Source organism: Sapajus apella, unplaced genomic scaffold (genome assembly GCF_009761245.1).
Source record: "Sapajus apella isolate SASKATOON/1434 unplaced genomic scaffold, GSC_monkey_1.0 scaffold73, whole genome shotgun sequence".
Lineage (NCBI taxonomy): Eukaryota > Metazoa > Chordata > Mammalia > Primates > Cebidae > Sapajus > Sapajus apella.
The window spans coordinates 5,742,551-5,764,395 of record NW_022437013.1 but is presented as its reverse complement, the minus strand read 5'-3'; the positions used below and the strand labels follow the sequence as shown (position 1 = coordinate 5,764,395).

Sequence of the window (21,845 nt, the reverse complement as noted above, 5' to 3'; positions counted from 1 at the left end):
AAAATTTATTAGCTGGGTGTGCTGGTGCATGCCTGTAGTCTCAGCTACTTGGGACACTAAAGTGGCAGGATTGCTTGAGCCCAGGAGTTCAAGGCTGCAGTGAGCTATGATGGCACCACTGTACTCCAGCCTGGGTGACAGAGTGAGACCCTATCTCAAAACAAAAATACATTTAAAAAAAAGTCACAGACTCCTTATACCTATTAGAATCCTCAACTTCTTGTGATCCATAGCCTCATAGCCTTACGGGAAACTCAGACCCTAGAGCATCGTTTAAGAAAATAGAGCTTGGAACAGTAGTATCAGAATACTAAAGCTAGACAGGAAGGACCGTAAGGACTATCATGTTCCCTATTTCTTCTGTCATTTGTCTTTCCCTTTTTGCAAAAGGCATTTTTTAAGCTTTTTTTTTTTTTTCGTTAATGGGAAGAAGAAACTAAGGCTAAGGCTAAGGTTGTGAGATTTGCCATGGTTACAAAGCTAGTGTCAATGAGCCCAGGTTTCCTGACCTCTAAATCTAGAACATTTTTCACAAAATCTTCAGGGGCAGTCACTCCTTTAAGGCCCTGAGTGTGCTAGTCAATACTTTAAATAACCTGACTGATGACTAGTGTCTTGATACAATAATGATTATGATGATAATAATAATAGCTAACATAAGCTAATGTTCTAAACACTTCACATTTTAACTCTCACAACAGTCTTATTAGGCAGATCCTATCATCCATCAACCCACCTTCTCCAGATGGAGAAATGCAGCTCCAAGATGCTAATTAATTTGCCGAAAATTACACAACTATTGAGTGGCAAAGCCAGGAAATAGAGCTTTTAATGCCATTTTATACACACCCTGATATAACTGAAATCAATTTCTCTCTAAAATATTAATTAGCCTAAAAGCAACAGTTATAATTTGGTAGCACCTACTAATAATCCACACAACATGAATATGTTTTGTTCCAAAATATCAATATTACAAATGGGACTATACAAGCTGGTTTAAATCCTTAATGCAATTCCATAAACCCAGAGATGAGTACTTTAAAATTATGTGTTTAAAAGTTTGGTTAATAATCTTCAAGCCTGCAGATTTTATCTCAATGCATAATGAAGTTCAAATTGGCTTGATAACATGGGTGAATTTATTTCTTAAGATTTGAGTGCAAACTTAAGAACAAACAAAGCTTTTCATCAAGAATAAACACAAAATCTAAACAATTCTATAATCATGCATTTTAACAGAAAGTACAAAAATGAATACATTATAATTTGTAACTGCATTTAAAAATTAAAATATTTCTCTCCGAATCCAAAACACCACACAATCTTTATCTGTTCTCATCTTGTTACCTTAGAAACATTTATCATATGCTATCAGGAAAATATACGCAAGAATTACTAATCAGTTATTCACGATCAAAGAAATATTATTCTCCTTAACTATGACTTTTTGAATCATTTATCCGTATTTCTGAAATGTCACACAATTATTCCTCCACTCTAGAGAAAAAAAGAATAAATACAGATATCAAGGAGGCAGGAACATTCATGGAATTAAAGCAAAAGTCACAAGTGTTTGAGTTAGAAATGCACATACTGTTGTAAATTTTTGAAGTACAACTTTAGTTGATGGCTGACGTGTACGTAATAATTGTGACAATTTAAACAGTTATAAAAATGTGAGATCAAAATCTTTAGGCTCAAGTACTTGAAAAGTCACTATGAATATGGAAAGATTTGTTTACATAAACATGTATATTTTTATATGGAAAATCAAGGGGTAGTGGCATCTCCCTGGTCCCTTAATATTTGGATTTTCGCAAAGAATTAGCAGCACCCAACCTTAAGTGTTAATTATGTGTTTCTAAAGGACCTATATAACAGATCAGTTGGCAGTGTTCTAGCTTTCGGGAGATGGGGGCGGATTGGGGGTGCAAATATCTGAGATAAGATAGTGCATGCACTCACACCTTAAAATCATCATTCTAAATGGGGGAAAAAATCACATATTGGAAAAGTCCAAGAAACTCATTCTTAAGGGATACACAGCAGGGCAGGAATAGAAGCGGAATAATAGTCTGCCTGATAACGGTTTTTCACTCTTCAAAGCCAAGTTGGGAGGAATGAGAATTCTCACATACGCATAACTTCAGGGAAAACTTTCCTAGAATTTTAACTTGCAAAACACTCAACAGAAATCTTTATAAAAACCTTCATTCTTGTTTATAATACTTGATTTTTCCCTTATTACCACCACATATATAACACTTAAGTATTTTCTTTATAAATATTTTAGAGCAAAAAGAATTTATTTTGTTGCAATGGTGGTTCACATCTGTACAAAAGAACGTAAGCAACATATATATATATATATATATATGCATATATATAAAATGATTAAGAAAAAGTGCAAAGAACAACAGTATTAAGAATTTTTGCATTTTACAGTAACTATGTTTCAAGTGTGAATATCTATCAGGGATATATAATCCCAAGTTGTCATTAAAGATTCAAAAAGAAACCACACTCCAAGTTACTGCACAAACATCAGTCCCTTATCAAGTAACTCTGCCCTTATCCCAAATCTACTATTTCCAGTTTCTAAACTCTTTCCAAACAGGAAAAAATGATAACAGTGTTCTTCCCTTTAACTTCACAAAACTCATCCAAGTTAATCACCTGTAAGTTTGAGCAAGATATTGGGGAAGTTATTCATTATAACCCGCTTTGCTAAAATTAAAGCAAAATGAAAGGCTTTCTGAAATGCAAACTACTGACCAACAATCAAATCAGCAACAGCAAACAGACCTTAAATTACAAATGTAATTTAATACATTTTAAAATCAATCCCTGTTATCAAAGATAAATTCAGAGTTTAAATCTCTTTCCCATGTTCAGTGATGTGTAAGAGTTCTAATTCCAAATACTTATGATTTTATCTCTTTTCTAAGAGAAAATGTTTGCCTGTTAAATTTTTATTACTTTCCTATCTTTTTGCTCTTGGTCTCAGCTTTTCAGTTTGAATAAACATAAAAAGATAATTTTCAGCATTTTACAAAATGTACTTTCCTCTTAAGTCATTCAAATAATTACAGTTATTTTTAGAACTCAAAGTTTCAAAAGAGCAGCTCAATTTCCCTTTAAATATATTACTAGATATTTTTTGGTGTTGTATATGTTGTTTTATTCTTACTTTAGGCACTGTAATTATTCACAATGTTACAATGACTCTATATCTAACCTATGCAACAATTATAATCTTAATACCTTCTAAGGTATTATTTGATTTTGTGTATTATATTACTATTGAATTTTTCCTTCAAGATAAATAGTTGGAAGAGAATTTTCAAGCTCTGCAGCACTTTTGCTTTGAGTAGTGTTAATACATATTTTCTGTCATGCTTAATATTTAAATTCCTTCTGAAATAGGAAGACAAGAGGCATTAGAAGCTGCAAATTTCCTCAAACTACATTCTACTCCAACTCCAATTTATTTTGTTCAATGGTAAATATTTTTCTTTACAAAAACAAATATATCTTAGGCTAATTTTTAAAAACAGAATTTCTGCTCTATAATAACACAGCTAAAGGGAAATAACTTTTCAATTTCAGTTGCACTAGAACTATGCAAAACTAAGTTAAAATAAATTGGACAACAACTTTAATCACTTTTGGTTTTGTTTTCTTTTTACTGTATCTTTAGAATAATATACCTTGCTTTCTAACAGACAGCTCAACAAAGGCTTAAAACTCTAGAAGTGAAAAACCACCAGGCTACCTCCTGCACAAGTGTCAATAAAAGAGCAACATTTTATTTGCCCCCATACATTCGTTCAATGTCTTTGAGGTAATGGTTCTTCAGCTCCTTCCTTTTCAGTTTGAAAGCATCTGTTACCAAACCGGTTTCAGGGGTCCATGGCTCCGGACTTAATCGAACCTTGATTGGAATTTCAAATCGCTCCAAATTCACTGAAATTAGAAGGGAAAAGATGGGTGAAAAGGAGTGGGGGGAGGAGAGGAGAAAGGAGTGGGGACAGGGATAGAAGGGAAGAGAGAAGCAATTAATAAAATATGAATTTTTCAGGACTTACCTAGATGATTGAGGTGATGAATCACCAATCACCACAAACTTATTTAATGGTATACTATGTAGTTTATTAATGCTACCTCTGCCTTACAATTTCATTTTATATTTCTCAAAGCACACGTAAGTTCAGTTGGATAGTTTTAGTCTATGTGGTTATTATAATAAACATACATATACACATTATTTACACACACACACACACACACACACACCCCTTCCTCTTCAGAGATTTTATATTTGCCTGGGATGGTCTTTCTCAACACAATTGTGTGGTTCACTTCCATACTTCATCTATATGTCTGCTCAAATGCCACCTCCCCAGAGAGGACTTCCCTGATCACTCATAACAAAAGAGAAGTCCCTTTGTCTCTCCATATCTTCTTAACACTGTGCTTTGTTCAAAATACCTATCACTACCCAACATATTATATATTTGTCTTACCATGGAGCTAAAATGTAAGCTCCATAAAAGCAAGGTCTTTGATTTTTTTCACTGCCATCCATAGGGTTAGGTTGAGAGCCTTCCATAAACATATACAAGTTTATTAATTCATTCCACAGAAAATTAAGCCTGTAGACAAATATTCTTTATAAACTTTACTATATATTAAAATACAGATAAAAAAGGGATTGTGAATTTCATATCTTTAAATTGTATAAAAACTGATGCAATGAATATTGTATTTGAGTTAGACAACTCAATACATATTATAAAAATATAAGGAAGTAAGGACATAAAGGTAATTAATATAGTATTAATACTTTTAAATTCCATAAATTATATGCCATCAAGTTATTTATTATGAATACAAGGGTAATTCTTTAGATTATGGAAGCCTATTAACAGTAATGTTAATAAACAGATAAGTTTATTTTATGTGATTATTTAAAACACCAACTGCCAAGAAGCAAACATCAGCACATTCTTTAAAAATACTACTAAATAGCCTAGATGACTTGAGAAACGATTTGGTTTCAGTGGCAAGCACAAATAACTCACATTCATGGAAGTTCTTTTCTAGTACTAGTCTACATTTTAGTGAGTTTCTCACTAAAACAACAGAAAAATATAAAGCTGAGTATGAAAAATAATCTTCCAAATATAAGTTAAAACCAACTTCCTAAAAATAATGTCTGAACAGGTAGTAAAGGAACATAAAATTTGCTTGAATTAACCATGTCTACTCTGTTAATAAAGTACAGCTCAGTTATACAGAGGTTCATAAAATAAGACTATCTGCTCCCAAGGTTACATTTGAAACTCAAGGAAACAGTTAAATTCTCAACTATAGACTTGGCTCCCTAACTTTTTGTTTCATTTTACTTTTCTTACATACATAGGTCCTAGTCCAGAAACACTGACAAAATTGGGACAAGGCAAACACATTATTTCAGTTGCACACAAACAAATGAAAGCAGGGTGATAACAATCTTTCTATTTAGTCTTTATTAAAGTCCTACTTTAAAGCCAAAAAAATAAAGACTGCTATAGAGATTTCATCTGAAGAACTCCTAAACATTCTCTAATACCACAAGCCATAGAAAGCAATCAACAGTCACAGTTTCCTATAAATAGAATAAACTGCCAACAAGTTAGAAAGATTATGGGAAGGAAAACAAAAACGAAAACATGGCATTTTTATCTCAATTAACTAGAACATTATGAAATGTGACCAGCAGGTGGTAGCAAATATCGATTTTTATAGCCATTAGTAGTTGCTCAAATTATCCAAAACAAGTATTTTGCATTCTTATGATACTATGTATACCTCATAATTATACTTAAAATATGAAGAGGCCTGCTATGAAAGATGTATAATTTCTGACAGATTTGTTGAATACAATCAAGATTATTTTACAATTTTTTTGCATAAGTCTCTGAAATTATAATTTGAAGCAAAATGTTGGCAAGATAAATATTTTGTGGCACAAAAGGTTCCTGATTTATACATTTAGCTCATGATTAGCACTCATTATCCAACTCATGAATTAAATGCCTCACTCCAAGCACAGGAAAGTTATGAGGGCCTATTGGATCCTAGTGGGTCCTAGGATTTTATTCTGCCTTCTACCAAATTGGGACACAGCTTGACTCCCCCCATTGTTGCTTTTACACAATTAAATATGCAATGGAAAATCATTCAAGTCACATTCTAATCCATTAGTACATTCAGAGGATAACTAAGAATAACTACAGTGTAATATCAATTTATTGAAATACTATATTTAAAGAAAATATTATATTTGAAATGCTACACTTAAATACTTATTTAAAGAAAATATATTTTTGAAAATAGTATATTGAAAGCAAAATCAGGGTTTGTAACAAAAGTTTGTGGGAGCCTGATGTTATTAATATAAAAGTGTGTTATATCAACAATATTATAAGAAAACCATCTTGAAGAAGGAAATATTATGTCACACTGTCTTTATAGGAATAAAATAAATAAGTTTTTTTCAATATGATTATGTTAAGAGGCAATTGTTATTTAAAACTTTACGGTGTCCAGAGTTCAGAAAATTGTTCCGGGGGAAAAATTAGTTTTCAGGTAGAAAAACTATCACTATAAACTATATTTTAAAACCAAAATGGTACCTAAGTAGTTAAATTTTTGATAAATAAAAATTATAGGAGCCCCATTAGGGAAATAGGTATATTCATGTATTTCTGATAGATATATGAAACCGTATCTGATAGATACGGTTCAGTTTTCCTGAGAGAGGCAGCAATTTGGCAATGAGGAAAAAAAGTCTTTAAAATATATACTTTCTTGACTCAGAAAATCTGTTTCTAGGAATTCACGCTAAGAATATAATCACATAAGAAAATAATTATTAAGTATACAAGATTCATGTTATATTTGTTTATAGTGATGGGGGAAAATAGTGAAACTCACCTAAAAATCCAATAGGGACTTAAATAGCTATTTATATACTGGGACTATTTGGTATTTAAAATGATACTGTAATTTTTTTTTTTTTTTTTGAGATGGAGTTTCACTCTTTGTTGCCCAGGCTGGAGAGCAGTGGCTCAATCTTGGCTCACTGCAACCTCCAACTCCCGGGTTCAAGCAATTCTCCTGTCTCAGCCTCCTGAGTAGCTGGGATTACAGGCGCCCGCCACCACACCCAGCTAATTTTTGTATTTTTAGTAGAGATGGGGTTTCACCATGTTGGCCAGGTGGGTCTCGAACTCCTGACCCCAGGTGATCCACCTGCCTCGGCCTCCCAAGTGCAGGGATTACAGGCATGAGCTACTGCGCACAGCCAATACTGTAATTTTCTATCTATTGACAGAAAAACTTTAATGATGTTGACAGGTATATATATATATATATATATACACACACACATATATATAGCAAAATGTAATCTCACCACCCAAAGATAAACTACTATCAAGTGATTTTTACTTCCTTCTTTATAATATTCTGTTGTCCAATATTTTATAACAAGTATAAATAACCTACAATCAGAAAAATGATATTTTTATTTGTAAGAGAAAAACAGTAGGTTAAAATTAGGTTAACAGCTTCCTACTAAACATGAAGAGTACATAGCTTGTTTCTGTTCTGCCTAAAAAAAAATTTACATTGTTTAGAATAATTTAAAAATGAAACAGTATTAACCACAAGGCAAAAAGTGAAACAAGAGAAAAACGGCACTGAATGAGAAAGTGCAATAAAAGCTTACAAAAAGTACAGGAATTAGTGGTAATTAACTTAGGGCTGAGGGAGCCAAAGCAGCTATCAACAGAAGAGGTTGCCAACAAGCAACAAACTGCCCTCACAGGACAGCCTGGGCAAGTGCCCCCTAAAGCCAGTGCGTCTGAAGATAGAGATGAGAGGTAAAGCTGGAAACAAAAGCACTGGGCCCCAGCCTGTTTAGAGAATAGTTCTCCCTCACCCTGTGCTGCTCTTCCCAAAGCCGCTTGTAGACAGGTCTACTTTTTGGAAAAACTGAAGCAGAGTCTTAGGACTCAAGGACATTAGGCACAACAGAAGGAGAGAATAAGGCTGAAAACAGAAGGAATCAGTGAGGTGAGACCCACTGCTCCCTCATCCCCCCAATAACTCCTTTACGTCTTTTGGCTACCAGAATTCTGGCAGTCAGGCTAGTACCACCAGGGCAAGAGACTGGAAAAATCTCCTTTGGAGAAATAGAATGACTTAAGAGAAAAAGACACGAACATTTGAATACCTTTTCAGTGAAGCCCAGTAAGCTTTCTAAACAGTTTTTCAGTACCTGGTTCTTAAATATGGACATACGAGGATCAGCAGACACTTGGGAGGCAACGACCAAAGCAAGCATAAAGCGCAATGAGGAGGAAAAGGAGACAATAACAGAAGAAAACTACATAAAAAGGATTCCTCTTAATATCCTCAGAGGAATAAGAGACAATGCATGTCACATCCATGAAAGAGCAACAGGGTGCTAATAAAAGGAACACTGAGAGGACAGGAGCAAGCTCTAGAAAATTAAAATTCTGACGGTGGAAACTGGAAATTCAGTAGTCGAAGAGATGATAAAGTTGAGATTCTGCCAGAATATAAAACAAAAAGAGAAATAGAAAAATTTAAAAAGGATAATAAAATTTGAGGATGAAAGCTAGAAGTCCAACAGCCATACAGAAATAGATGCACAGGGCAGGGGGGGAATTATGGGAAAAAAGCAAATGAACAAACAAAAGATAAAGTAACATTTCCCAGAACTAAAGGGCAGAGATCTCCAGACTGAAAAGGCCCACACCAAGTATGTACAATGATAAATGATCAAAGACCCACACTAAGATACATCATTATGAACTACGAAAATATCAGAAATTAACATGACTCTGAAAGCTAGGAGAGATAAAATAGATCATACAGAAATAAATGGGAATCAGAATGCAACACCGAAGCTGGAAGACAACAGAACCAAGTCTGTGAGTGTTCAGGAAAAATGATTTAGAATTTATCATTCTAAAATATGCCAAGACACACCTCAAGGATAGGGACAGAATAAAAACATATTCAGACATGCAAGCACAGTCTCAAAAATTTACCGGCCATGCACCTTTCTCAGGAAGCTGCTGAAGGATGTGCTCTATCTAAACTAGCAAGTAAACAAGCAAAAAGACAGATATGAAATTCAGGAAACAGGATCCAACATAAGAGAGAAGCAAAGAAATTCCCAGGATGACAGTAAACGGAAGCCTTGGGGAGCAGATTGTCTAAATTTCAGCAGGAGGATAAAGGGCTCTAAGAAGTGTGTCTCTGAGAAAAAAAAATACAGACACGCTATCCTTTCCTGTATCAGGGAGAATTTTTACAATTCTATCAGAGTTTACAGGAAGACTTAAGAATAGGTATACAGAAAACTAATAAAGAAAGGAAATTTTAAGATCCAGGGAAAACCAAAAAATTGTCCAAGAAAGGAAATATAATCATAAAACACTATGTAGTTCAGCTGTGAATATTTTCATAGTCATAATGTAAACCTGGGTCTAAAATATGAATTGTACTATATATTGGAAAAGAAAGAGTGTAGGGGGGAAGAGGAGGAGAATGGTTATAAGAAAGTTAAATCTTCAGTGGTTGGAAGTCCATAGATAATATCAGAAATGAAAAATTCAAGAAGGAGCAATATAACAATTTTCTTTAGAAAAATGGAGGCGAATGTCAGAGACTTTAAGAAAACGACTAAAGTTGAAGACAGATGAGACCTGGGGAAAGAGGGATACAATATGGGCTGCTTTTGTTGCAAGTCCATAATATTGATATTTTAAAAATTATATATACTTGTTATATTGATAAAAATGAAACTTAAAAAAGGTTATAAAGACCAGGCATGGTGGCTCACGCCTGTAATCCCAGCACTTTGAGAGGCCCAGGTGGGCAGATCACGAGGTCAGGCGTTTGAGACCAGCCTGACCAACATGGTAAAACCCCATCTCTGCTAAGAATACAAAAATTGGCCAGGCGTGGTGGCGCATGCCTGTAATCCCAGCTACTCAGGAGGCTGAGTCAGGAGAATTCCTTGAACCCAGGCTGCGGAGGTTGTGGTGAGCCAAGATCACGCCATTGCACTCCAGCCTAAGCGACAGAGCATGACTCCATCTCCAAAAAAAAAAAAAAAAAAAAAAAGGTTATAAAAATCAACCTACCCACATGGAATCCCTTTTTGGTAAAAAAGGAAAAAAAAAGCCTACTATTTAAGTTGAGCATTAATTTTTAATCTCTTTAATTTTCCAATAAATGTTCCAATAAGCTTTGTCAGACCTTTCTGCTAATTTAAAACTGTTGATTACTCTTTCCTGAAACTCTTAGCAGTGGTCTGCATGGGCTTTGCTCTCCTGGCATCTTGCAAATTATGCTTCCCACACACATCTCTTTCTTCATCCATTCTTTATATGCTGGTGTTGTCCAGAGACCCATCCATAGCCTCCTGTTCTCCCATTACAAGCTCACCCAAGGTTGGCCCATCTACCTTCTTGGTTTCAATTATCCCTGAGTCTATAGTATAGTCCAGGCCTCTCCCAATAAGATTTGGACTATACACAACCACCTGCTGGACATTTTAACTTTGACTATCCAAAAGGTGTTTCAAACTATGTGTGTCCCAAACTGACCTCATCATCTTCTTGTATATGCCGGATCTTCCTCTTGTATTTTCTAGCTCAATCAGTAGTAGTATTTACCTTGTCACTTCAGCTACAAATTTGGGGGCTAACCTAGACTTCTCTTTTCCCTTGTCTACATTATCCAATTAATCATTGAAGTATGCCAATTTTGCTTCATAAATGTTTCCTGATTCCCTGCTTCAGGCCCTCATTACTCAACACCCCCCAATCTAAGTATCTCCTACAGCCCTCTTAAACTGGCCTTCTGCCTCAGTCCAGTCTCTCTCAAATGCATCTTCAGCACGGCCTCCAGAGTGACTGCATCTATCCAAAATGCAAACCTGACCATGTCACTAACCTAGTAAAACCTGCCAATGGCTCCTCACTGCCTGTAGGATTACATCCAAATTTCTGAACACAGCACAGAAGGCACTACACAACTTGGCCTCTGCTAACCTCTACAGCCTTACCTCATACTTTATACTGTACCAGTAATGCCAGATTCCTTGTAGTTCCCGCACAGATCATCCTTTACATACCTATTTGCCTTTACTCATATTGCTTCTTAGCCTAGAATGTCCTCCCTGGTTAACTTCTAATCAACCCTTAAGAATGAGCTCAAGTGACATCTATTCCATGTCCCCCCAGGTATGTTAGGTACCCTCATCTGTGGTACCATGATTCTCTGTTCATTTCTCTATTGCTGTTAAGATTGTTTTCTCTCTTATGTGCCCCTCTCACCTGATAATGAACTACATGAGAGCAAGAAATGAGTCTTACTACTTTCTGTATTCCTAGTGTGGGACACAATTCCTGGCACATACTATATAGTCAGATGTTCTCCAATTGGTTATTAATGCATCATCTGAGATAGTCCATGTACAGAGCCAAAGTATATACACAAAGCATAATCATGGTTAAAACACTAGTTACTAAACTTAAAGTTATTAATTTCTACCTTGCAGACACAAAGTAGACTTGTATAACAGATCTACCCAAACATGGACCATTCCAAACACAGGCTAGATGTTCAAAGATGTTAAAACATGCAATAAAGAACTAGGTAGATTATTCTACTATATGACACTGAAGGATTGTTCCAACATGGAAATCCATTATACATATTTAAGAAGTAGGTTTCTTAAAACCCTGTATTATATTATTAAAGTGAACATCTCGAAAGCCTAATGCAAAAGACATTATTAGATGACTTTTAGGGACTATACTAGTCTACCAATTTCTTACTTACTGGCATTTGCAGCTTCTCGAATTTCTTTCAGTATTTCAGCTTCCATAGCAGGATTATTGCAGATATCAACCCAAGTTCCTTCTATACCTTTCTGTTGTGCCAAAAGTGTCAACCTTTTCTGATTAGGAACCACAAAACTGATCACATAGGACTGGTCACTAAAAAGATAGAAAACAAACTAGAAATGAAATCATTGAGAAAAGTTATTCATAAATTAGTCAATGAAACAGTAAAGATAATTCAAAATATATATTTCTCTTATTTATTAAAATTTCATTAGGAAATAATAAAACCCATGGTACCAACATAAAGACAGACATACAGACCAATGGAATAGAGAGCTAGAAGTAAACCCTTGTATATATGGAGAAATGATCTTTGACAAGGGTGTTAAGACCAGTCAATGAGGAAAGGACAGTCTCATCAACAAACGGTGCTAGGAAAACTGGATATCCACCTGCAGTGAATGAAGGTGGACCTTTACCTTACAATATATACAAAAATTAACTCAAAATGGATAAAAAAGCTAAACATTTAAGAACTATTAGTTTGGTGCAAAAGTAATTGTGGATTTACACATTAGTGGCAAAAACTGCAATTACTTTTGTACCAATCTAATAAAACTATAAAACTCCTAGAAAAAAAAAAATAGAAGAAACACCTTATGAGAATAGATTTGGTAATATTTCTTGGATGTGACACCAAAAGCAAGGGCAAGAAAAGCAAAAACAGATAACTGCAACTACGTCAAAATTAAAAACTTCTGTGTATCAAAAGACTCAATTGGCAAAGTAAAAAGGCTATCTATGGAACAGAAAAAAAGATTTGCAAATCATCTATCTGATAAGGGGTTAACAAATGGAATATATAATTTCCACAACTCAACAAAAAACCAAATAGCTCAATTTAAAAAATGAACAAAGAACTTGAATAGACATTTCTTCAGAGATAATACATGAATGGGCAACAATCATAGGGAAAGGTGCTCAGTGGCACTAATCATTAGGGAAATCCAAATCAAAACCAAAATAAAATATCCCCTCACATCCATGAGGATGAGTATTATAAAAAACAAACAAGTGCTAGCGAAGAAGTGGAGGAAATAGAATGCTTGTGTACTGTTATAGGATGTAAAAATGGTGCTGTTCCTATGGAAAACAGTATTGCAGTTCCTTAAAAAATTAAAAATAGAACTGTCATATGAGCCAGCAGCAATTCCTGGACATTTATCCAAATAATTGAAAGCAGAATCTCAAAGAGATATTTGCATACCCATTTTCCTAGGAGCATTATTCACAATAGCCAAGAAGGGAAAGCAACCAAAGTGTCCACTGATAATGAATATACAAACAACATACATTCTATGGATACAATGAAATATTGTTAAGACTTTAAAATGAAGGAAATTCTGACATATGCTACCACATGGATAATCCTTGTGGACATTATACTAAGGGAATTAAGCCAAACACAAAAAGACAAAAACTATATAATTCTACTTATGTGAGATTTCTAGAGAAGTCAAGTTCACAGAAACAGGAAGTAAAATGGTGGTTTTCAGGGGAAGCAGGGAGGAAGAATGGGAGTTGTTTAATAATCGGTATAGACTATTTTGCAAGAAAAAAAAGGTCTGGAGATTGGCTGCACACCAATGTAAATATACGCAACACTACTGAACTGTACACTTAGAAATGGTTAAGATGGTAAATTTTAGTTACATGCTTTTTACCGCAATTACAATTTTTAAAAAGAATAAAATCCATAAAAATAAGATATATCAACATATAAAGAAATTGACTCAGTCTCTTAAGGCTTTTGATTTAGAAAAACTTGGGTTCAAAACTCATCTCAAATGTAGTAGTTGTCTTACTTTATTGTGAAAATTACTTATGCTAAGTCTCAGTTGTCATGGATTTTAAATGAAATAACTTGTGACATAGTTAAGTATTTAAGCAAGATGCAGGTGTCCAATAAACAGTTAACATGTCTGCATTATCTCAAATAATGTTCAAGCTATTGAATTCAGTAACTTTCATAAATGTACAATTCCCCAGATCTGATGAAAATTCTAAGAGAAATCGATGTTACCCTTATGATAATATGTAATCACATTCTTTTCTAAATATCTTTTGACTTATGAAACAAAAAAAAATACAACTTTGGAAAGTTACCTTTTGGCAAAAGCACAGATGTTGTCAATAAGTGGACAATTCTTCAGTGCAGCTTCCACTTTCCCAAGCGATACATATTCTCCTGCTTGTAACTTCACTAGATCTTTCTTACGATCTGTTAAGTCATAAAGAATGTTAAGTCATCCATAGTCTGTTTTACTAAGGTATATGCAATTCTGTCTTCTTTGAATATCATTGCCTTAATTGTTATGTACAAAACTATTTCTTCTAAAATTATGATTAGGTTGGTGCAAAAGTAATTGTGGTTTTTGCCATTACTTTTAAAGTGGCAAAAACTGCATCTATATAATGCTTCCCCATACACACCAGTTAAAAAGAAAGTCCCTAGTTAAGTAAGTATTGGCTAAAAGTTACACTTTATATCCAAAGCTTTGGTACCTTATTATAATCTTAAATATTATAATCAAGTTAATAGAAGGAACTAGGACTTTGGAACATTCAATTTCAATGGTAACTCTGCCTAGTACTAGATAAGTGATTCTGGGCATGTCAGTTAACCTCTTAATCCTCAGTTTTATCAAGATAATGATGCCTGCCTCCTACAGACATATCCCACAATGTCTGGCATATAGAACACATTTAACACATGTTAACTCTCCTTTTCCACATTTGACATTATCTTGTTAAAATGACAGTGCTCTAAAAAAGTGCTAGCACTGGATGGCACAGCTTGAATAATGATTACATGGCCTGGGAACCTTTGTGTGAGTGCTGATTTGCCTACCCATAGCCTGGGAGCCCACTCTACAGAAATAACCTTTGATTCCAGTGCAGTTAAGAAACAAGGGGAAAAAAAGCTTATTGGTTCTCAACTGAACCATGGGTTCCTGGGAATTTCTCCAGCAGATCAAATTTCTAGATGAAGAACCAATTTTCCCAGGAAATCTCTAACGTTATTCAGGTCAAATATCGTGAGGTCCAGAGACAGATTGAAATCAGTCACTAGACATAGTTGAGGAAACTCTATATCTTAAAAAAGACCTGATTGGGATCCTGCTGAGTGGTCCTCATCAACAAGTTTTGTTTTAACTTTTGCCTCATCAAAGTGAATATCACAAGGGCCCATTTTGGAGTCAGTTCTTGAACATAAAGGTCCATTTCAGTAGGCTCAATAAGGACAATGCCAAAGTAACTGACATTCTCAAAACTGACTAGTGCTAAGTATTGATACTAATTTTCTAAAGTTCAGGCCTAGTTAGACCCATATAAATAGCCAACAGTAAAATAGATAGATAGATAGATAGATAGATAGATAGATAGAGATAGACAGATATATTTAGGTGTGTGTATGTGTGTGTGTGTGTGTGTGTGTGTGTGTGTGTGTGTGTGTGTGTCCATGCTGCCCCTTGGGTGGAAAGGTAGAGTGAAGAAGGCCTAGCATAGAGTACGTTACGGAAATAGTTATACAAAAATCACATGTGGTTGACCAAGAAAGACCTCCTCTGAGCTCTTTTTGTTTTCTCATTACTAATCTGCTATTTCCCTGCCCATTCTCGCTACACTCAACGCTGTTGTTGCTACTGCTGCTAGTACTTACACTAACGTTCAGGCTCTGTTTAGAATATTTTACATATATCAACTCATTTAATCTTAGCAACAGCCCTATGAGGTTGGTATTGTCCCTGTTTTACTGATGGAAAAGCTCATAAATAAGTTAAATAACTTGTCCAGAATTTGAATGAATGGAACCATCAACCTTACTGATGACTGATCAATATTACCTTTCATATATATTGAAGTTATAAAAACTCAAGAAAACCATAAAAAGTAAACATTCTGACCTATAATCTGTAAACATCCATCGGGATGGAATTCTCCAATATCACCAGTGCAAAACCATCTTTGTCCATTTTCATCCACGGAATAATCCTCTGCTGTTTTCTCTTCATTTTTAAAATATCCCATGGAGATGTTCTGTCCACCAATTACGATTTCGCCTCTGGGGTTTGGCTTGTCATTAATTGTATAACCGCCTGGAAATCATAAAAGTAAATTCGTTATTGTTCTACAACAAAATCTACTTTCATTAATTCTTAAAGGTTGTATGTTAGTATTTTTCTGCTGATCAAATTTTATATCACTTTATGAGAGAACATTAGGTTATATTTTCTAAGATTTACATGAGGATAGTGGGTGACTGTGATTTTAAAAATACCAGGAAAGATTCAATGATAATTACCACCAACAATTACCCATCTCAAACCTTCCCATATCGTAACATTTCACAGAACACCATCAGCTAGGTGTTTATAGAGTTCTCCACCCCAGGAAGAGTAACACTTGAAGCTGTTATAAGTAAATTACTAACACATTGATATCAATGCATTTCAAATTTTTTTCTAAGGAGATTTTAATCAAAGAGAACATGTAGTAAGTATCTTAAAAAGGTAGTGCCATAAAGTGAGAAGGAAAAGGGGACTACGGGAAACAGGAAGGAAACTGTATTAGTTTTGCCTATGGCCAGTCATGACTTTAAAAGTTCAAACATTAAAATAATTGACAATAACTACTAATATATTTTAACACTATGCATTAACTCTTTATTACTGAATAAAGCTTACTTTAAGAAAATCTAAATTTGTAAACTAAGATACAGATTAGATTTTGTGTCATAAAAGGATTAACATCAGGGTTCCTTTCAGTTGTTAGCTGCTCTCATAAATTTAAAACTATTCAAAATTTCAACATGATAAAACCCATTGTATGAAAAAAACTGAGATTACTCCTACAGTATAAAGCCAAGGAGTCTTTACAGCAAGGAAAACTCCAAATGCATGTTTAACAATGGACCTACTCCCCAAAACTGATATTAAGGCCCAGTACCAGGAAATCAGAAAAAAAAAATTATAGAAAAACTTGGTAAGGAGATTTTTGCCTTTAAACATTTATCTGACTCCACTGCCTAACAAATAAAAACTTATCTAGTAAAATAATTCTGATGTTGATGTCCAAAACACATATGCACATACTATTTTCTTCAGACTTTCATAGTAAAATTGGAATGTTATTACTATGGAAGAAGAGAAGACTAAGTCCCAAGGTGTAAAACTCTTGGGAATGCAACTGGCTTTTTAAAATACGTTTTTTAAAAAGAAAAAGTCATTTGCTCATAGAGCACTTATAATAGCACACATAAAAAATGCTTTAGAAACTTAAAGTTTATGTTAGATAAAAACATACTGATTTTGGGGGGTTTGGATGACCTAAGGGTTACATCCTGCAAGGTAACACGTACTTTAAATTTTTAGCCCATGATTCCATCCTAAGGTAAATATTCTTTTAAAATCTTAAGCATTTTAATTATTCTTCCTTTATCTGGCATGGCTAGGCTGTTAATTATTTATTTAACAATTCACTTTATTGTAGTTAATGTCTATATTTAGTATCTTTCATTAAGAAGGCCAACTGACATTTGCCTTCAGCTAATTTATAGAAAGGATGATCATCAATGTCCGTAGGTTTCTTCTAAGTGGCTTGTCTCTGCAGGTACATATAAAAATTCAACTATACAAATAGCTGAACAGTTGAGTCTGAACTATGAAAATCTTTGCTCAGGTCAGGATCCAAGAAGTTGGTGTGTGTATGTGTGCAACCCATTACTCTATCTCCTAAAAATCTGAGGTTTCTTTCTTAGCCCAATCATTCTCTTTAGTAAAGTCAAGTTTCAAGGATCCTCACCTTCTCCAATCCCAGAAAAAGCCCCAGTAGGAATTTTTTTCTGTTTACTTTGAAGTATTGTCAAGTTCAGAATCATTAATCCTAGATTCTAGAGATTTTGTTTTCCTCGTGGGAACCTAAAGATATCACTGAGGAAAAAGAATGCACTGGGACAGGCAACAGCAAAACAGCAGAGAATTATTTGTGTCCCCAGACTTTAAAGAAATTAAAGTCAAAAAGCTGATAGTAGTTTTCAGCATATCCTGAATCACTAGAGCTTTCCATAAAATTCTTACCTTCCTGCCAGTCTTTTAGCTTAATCTCACAGCAAATAAGAGGGGCTCCAACTCTGCCAGTAGTATAGTCAGTTACTGTAAAGGAAAAAGTAACAGAGATATTAGCATACCACATTCCAAATTTGTACCAATGTACCAGGAATATCAGAGTTAGAGCCAGAGTCAGAAAGATGACAAAAGAAGGAGTGCAAAGTGTGATCATTTTTCAGTATTTCAACTCCATTTCAACAGTGCAATGATTTCCATTGCTGTTACATCATTTTTGCTTTTCATGGTTATATTTTACGTAATTAAAGTACAAAAATCTCTGTTAAAGGAGGAGAGATGGCTCCACCATTATCTACCTAAGATTGTCACAAGATAGGTTTTGATTGGAATTCCTGCTCTACCCCTTATTGGCTGTGTAACACGGACAAGTAACTTAACCTCTCTAATCCTCCATTTCCCCCTCTATGAAATAAGGATAGTAATAGAAGCTACTTCATATAGGGATATGCTGTGAGGATTAAATGAGATGATATGTGGACAATGTTTAACACTTCTTGGCACAAGCTAAGCATTAAAAAGATGTTAGCTGATGGTATCAAACATCATCATGATGATGATATTTTATTCTTTTGCAGCTTGTGATTATTGCTAGCAATAATCAAATATTTATGGACAGTCTATTATGTAAGTAGCATTACATTAACTATTGTGAAGAAAGCACATGAGAGATAAGGAGACCCTGCACTCAATGACCTTACAAATGACCTGGGAAGAAATGCATGTGAAACAATTTAGACAACATTTAAATACTAAATGCATGACACTGAAGGTGAGCATAATAGTAGCTTAGAGACTCAAACAATGAATGCAAAATGAAGTAGTTGGGAAAGACATTATTGAAGAGTGGGCATTGAAAGATGTCTGTGGGCCAAGCGTGGTGGCTCATACCTGTAATCCCAGCACTTCAGAAGGCTGAGGCGGGCAGATCACGAGGTCAGGAGATCAAGACTATCCTGGCCAACATGGTAAAACCCTGCCTCTACTAAAAATACAAAAATTAGCCGGGCATGGTGGTGTGCACCTGTATACCCAGCTACTTGGGAGGCTGAGGCAGGAGAATTGCTTGAACCCAGGAGGTGGAGGTTGCAGTGATCTGAGATTGTGCCACTGCACTCCAGCCTGGGCAACAGAGCGAGACTCTGTCTTAAAAAAAAAAAAAAAAAAAAAAAAGGCCTGGCATGATAACTCACACCTGTGATCTCAGCACTTTGGGAGGTCGAAGCAGGCAGATCATGAGGTCAAGAGATTGAGACCATCCTGGCCAACATGGTGAAACCCATCTCTGCTAAAAATACAAAAATTAGCTGGGCATGGTGGTGCACATCCATGCTCCCAGCTACTCGGGAGTCTGAAGCAGGAGAACTGCTTGAACCCGGGAGGCGTGATCATGCCACTGCACTCCAGCCTGGTGACAGAACGAGTCTCAGTCTCAAAAAAAAGCTGTTAGGTCAAAGCCGAATGGAGCAATAAAACACTGGATGAATGACAAAGGTTATGGAGGGAAAGGAGCAACCTAATCAAGGAATGATCTGACGGCATTTGAAAATATTTTAAAATAAACAATTAGATGGCTTCAAAGCTAATACTCTGAATGACTTTAAGGATGGCAATACCATTGATACAAACAAATTTGTCAATAGAGAGACAATTTAGAATAATGTCGTTGATTTTGGACACAATGAGTTTAAAGTGAAAATAAGATCATCCAAAAAAACCCAATTCCTATATGCCAGTGTTTCTAAACCTAAAGTGATTTTGCCCCCCATGGGATATCTGGCAATGTTTGGGGATATGTTTCATTGTCACAGCTGGGGAGACCACATAAACATCTGCTTTGGCAACTAAATATCCTGCAATGCAAGCAAGAGCCCTCAGAAACAAAGAATTATCTGATTCAAAATTTGAACCATGCCAAGGTTGAGAAACCTTGCTTTAGGCTGCTGAAAATAACAAAAGGGAAGGCAAAGTCAGGACAGGAACATAGATTTAAGGAGCATAAAAGTGATACTTCATTTTTATCAGTATAGTTCTCTAAAGAAGCGATCATTTAGAAAAAAAAGACTAAAGGACCAGGGTGACAGAATTTTGAGGACTAACAGTGTAGCATAAATATTTATAAGGTGGCCGGCACGGTGGCTCACACCTGTAATCCCAGCACTTTGGGAGGCAAAGATGGGCAGATCACCTGAGGTCAGGAGTTTGAGACCAGCCTGGTCAACATGGCAAAACCCCATCTCTACTAAAAATACAAAAATTAGCTGGGCATGGTGGCACACGCCTGTAATCCCAGCTACTCAGGAGGCTGAGGCAGGAGAATCATTTGAACCCAGGAGGCAGAGGCTGCAGTGAGCTGAGGTCATGCCATTGCACTCCAGCCTGGGCAGCAAGAGCAAAACTCTGTCCCCCCGCAAAAAAAAAAACTATCTATCTATCTATCTATCTGGCTTAAAATTAAAGGGTCCATATGATATTTATAACTAAGAATTCAGAAAACTAAAACTACATCAATTTGCAATGAATCTGATATTACTTAAGAGGTATTTTAAAGTTACCATGGTTTCCAAAGGTAATGCAAATGCATTTTATTAGTAGCAGCTGATATAGAATATTTACCACATTAATAATGCTTACCTTCAGTAACTGTCCCAGCACCACATGATTCTGTCAGTCCATAACCCTGGGCAACTGGGCAGCAGAAGCAGACATTCATGAATCGGTGTGTCTGAGGAGATAGCGGGGCCCCTCCAGAGAGCATCATGCGGACATTACCTCCCAGCAGAGCCTTCACCTTTTTAAACAGTAACCTTGATAAACAGGAGGATAAATGATTTTAGTATATGCATACATTATTCTTGGCAACACACTAATTTATAAGCTCTAGGAAAGATTCCACAACTGGTTAAACATCTCAATGTCAGAATCATGATGAGAATGACAGGTTAACAAGGCAACAACTAGTAACACCTTGAAAAAAAATGCCAGAAAAGATAGGACTTCCGCCAAGATGGCCAAATAGGAACAGCTCCAGAGCGCAATTCCCAGTGAGAGAGATGCAAGAGGCGAGTGATCTCTGCATTTCCAACCGAGGTACCAGGTTCATTTCAATGGGACTTGTTGGACAGTGGGTGTTAGCCCAAGGAGGGCAAGCTGAGGCAGAGAGGGGTGCTGCCCCACCCAGGAAGTGCAGCTGGATGGATGATCAGGGACTTTACCCCCATGGCACTCCAGTTCAGATACTGTGCTTCTCCCATGACCTTTGCAACCCACAGTCCGGGAAAATGACACCAGGCTAAAAAGCACTGCAAGTTACCAACACAGATCTGAGTGACAGCTCCAGCACAGATCTGGGCGGAACTTTTGACTAGCGCCGAAAGCACCTACAGGGCAGATCTACCCGCCCTCCAGAAAGAGGGAGAGCTGAAAACTGGGAGACAGGTGATATGGCTTAGCAGGTCCCACCCCCACAAAGACCAGCAAACTGAAGCCCTCTTGCTTCAGAGTTTCACAGCCAGCACATCAGTTCAAGCTCGACACAGGATGATCAAACTCAGTGGCGGTTAGGGCATCCGCCATTGTGAAGGCAGGTCTAATCTCACCTGTGCAAACAAAAGCCAGAGGAAGCCTATACAGCAGCCAGGCTGAGTCCCAGGCAGCCCAGCAGCACCTCTGCAGGCAGACAAGGGACAGACTGCCTCTTCAAGCGGCTCCCTGACCC

The 21,845-nt window shown here is 35.9% G+C and overlaps 1 protein-coding gene across 8 annotated transcripts in view; it reads right to left on the bottom strand.

Annotated features, from left to right (window-relative positions):
- Positions 1–799: 799 nt before the first annotated feature.
- Positions 800–21,845, bottom strand: part of ACSL4 (acyl-CoA synthetase long chain family member 4) — an 87,926-nt gene continuing 66,880 nt past the window's right edge. For 4 of the 8 annotated variants that reach the window (XM_032250854.1, XM_032250853.1, XM_032250851.1 and 1 more), the window contains 6 exons: positions 20,762–20,934; positions 18,083–18,157; positions 15,911–16,102; positions 14,109–14,223; positions 11,938–12,095; positions 808–3,969 (listed from right to left, as the gene is read on the bottom strand). In XM_032250854.1, the coding sequence (XP_032106745.1) occupies positions 3,812–3,969; positions 11,938–12,095; positions 14,109–14,223; positions 15,911–16,102; positions 18,083–18,157; positions 20,762–20,934 (871 nt within the window). In that variant the 3' untranslated portion in view covers positions 808–3,811. Of the gene's footprint in view, positions 3,970–11,937; positions 12,096–14,108; positions 14,224–15,910; positions 16,103–18,082; positions 18,158–20,761; positions 20,935–21,845 lie in introns of all 8 variants that reach the window. The other 4 variants (XM_032250852.1, XM_032250850.1, XM_032250857.1 and 1 more) reach the window with 3 other exon arrangements.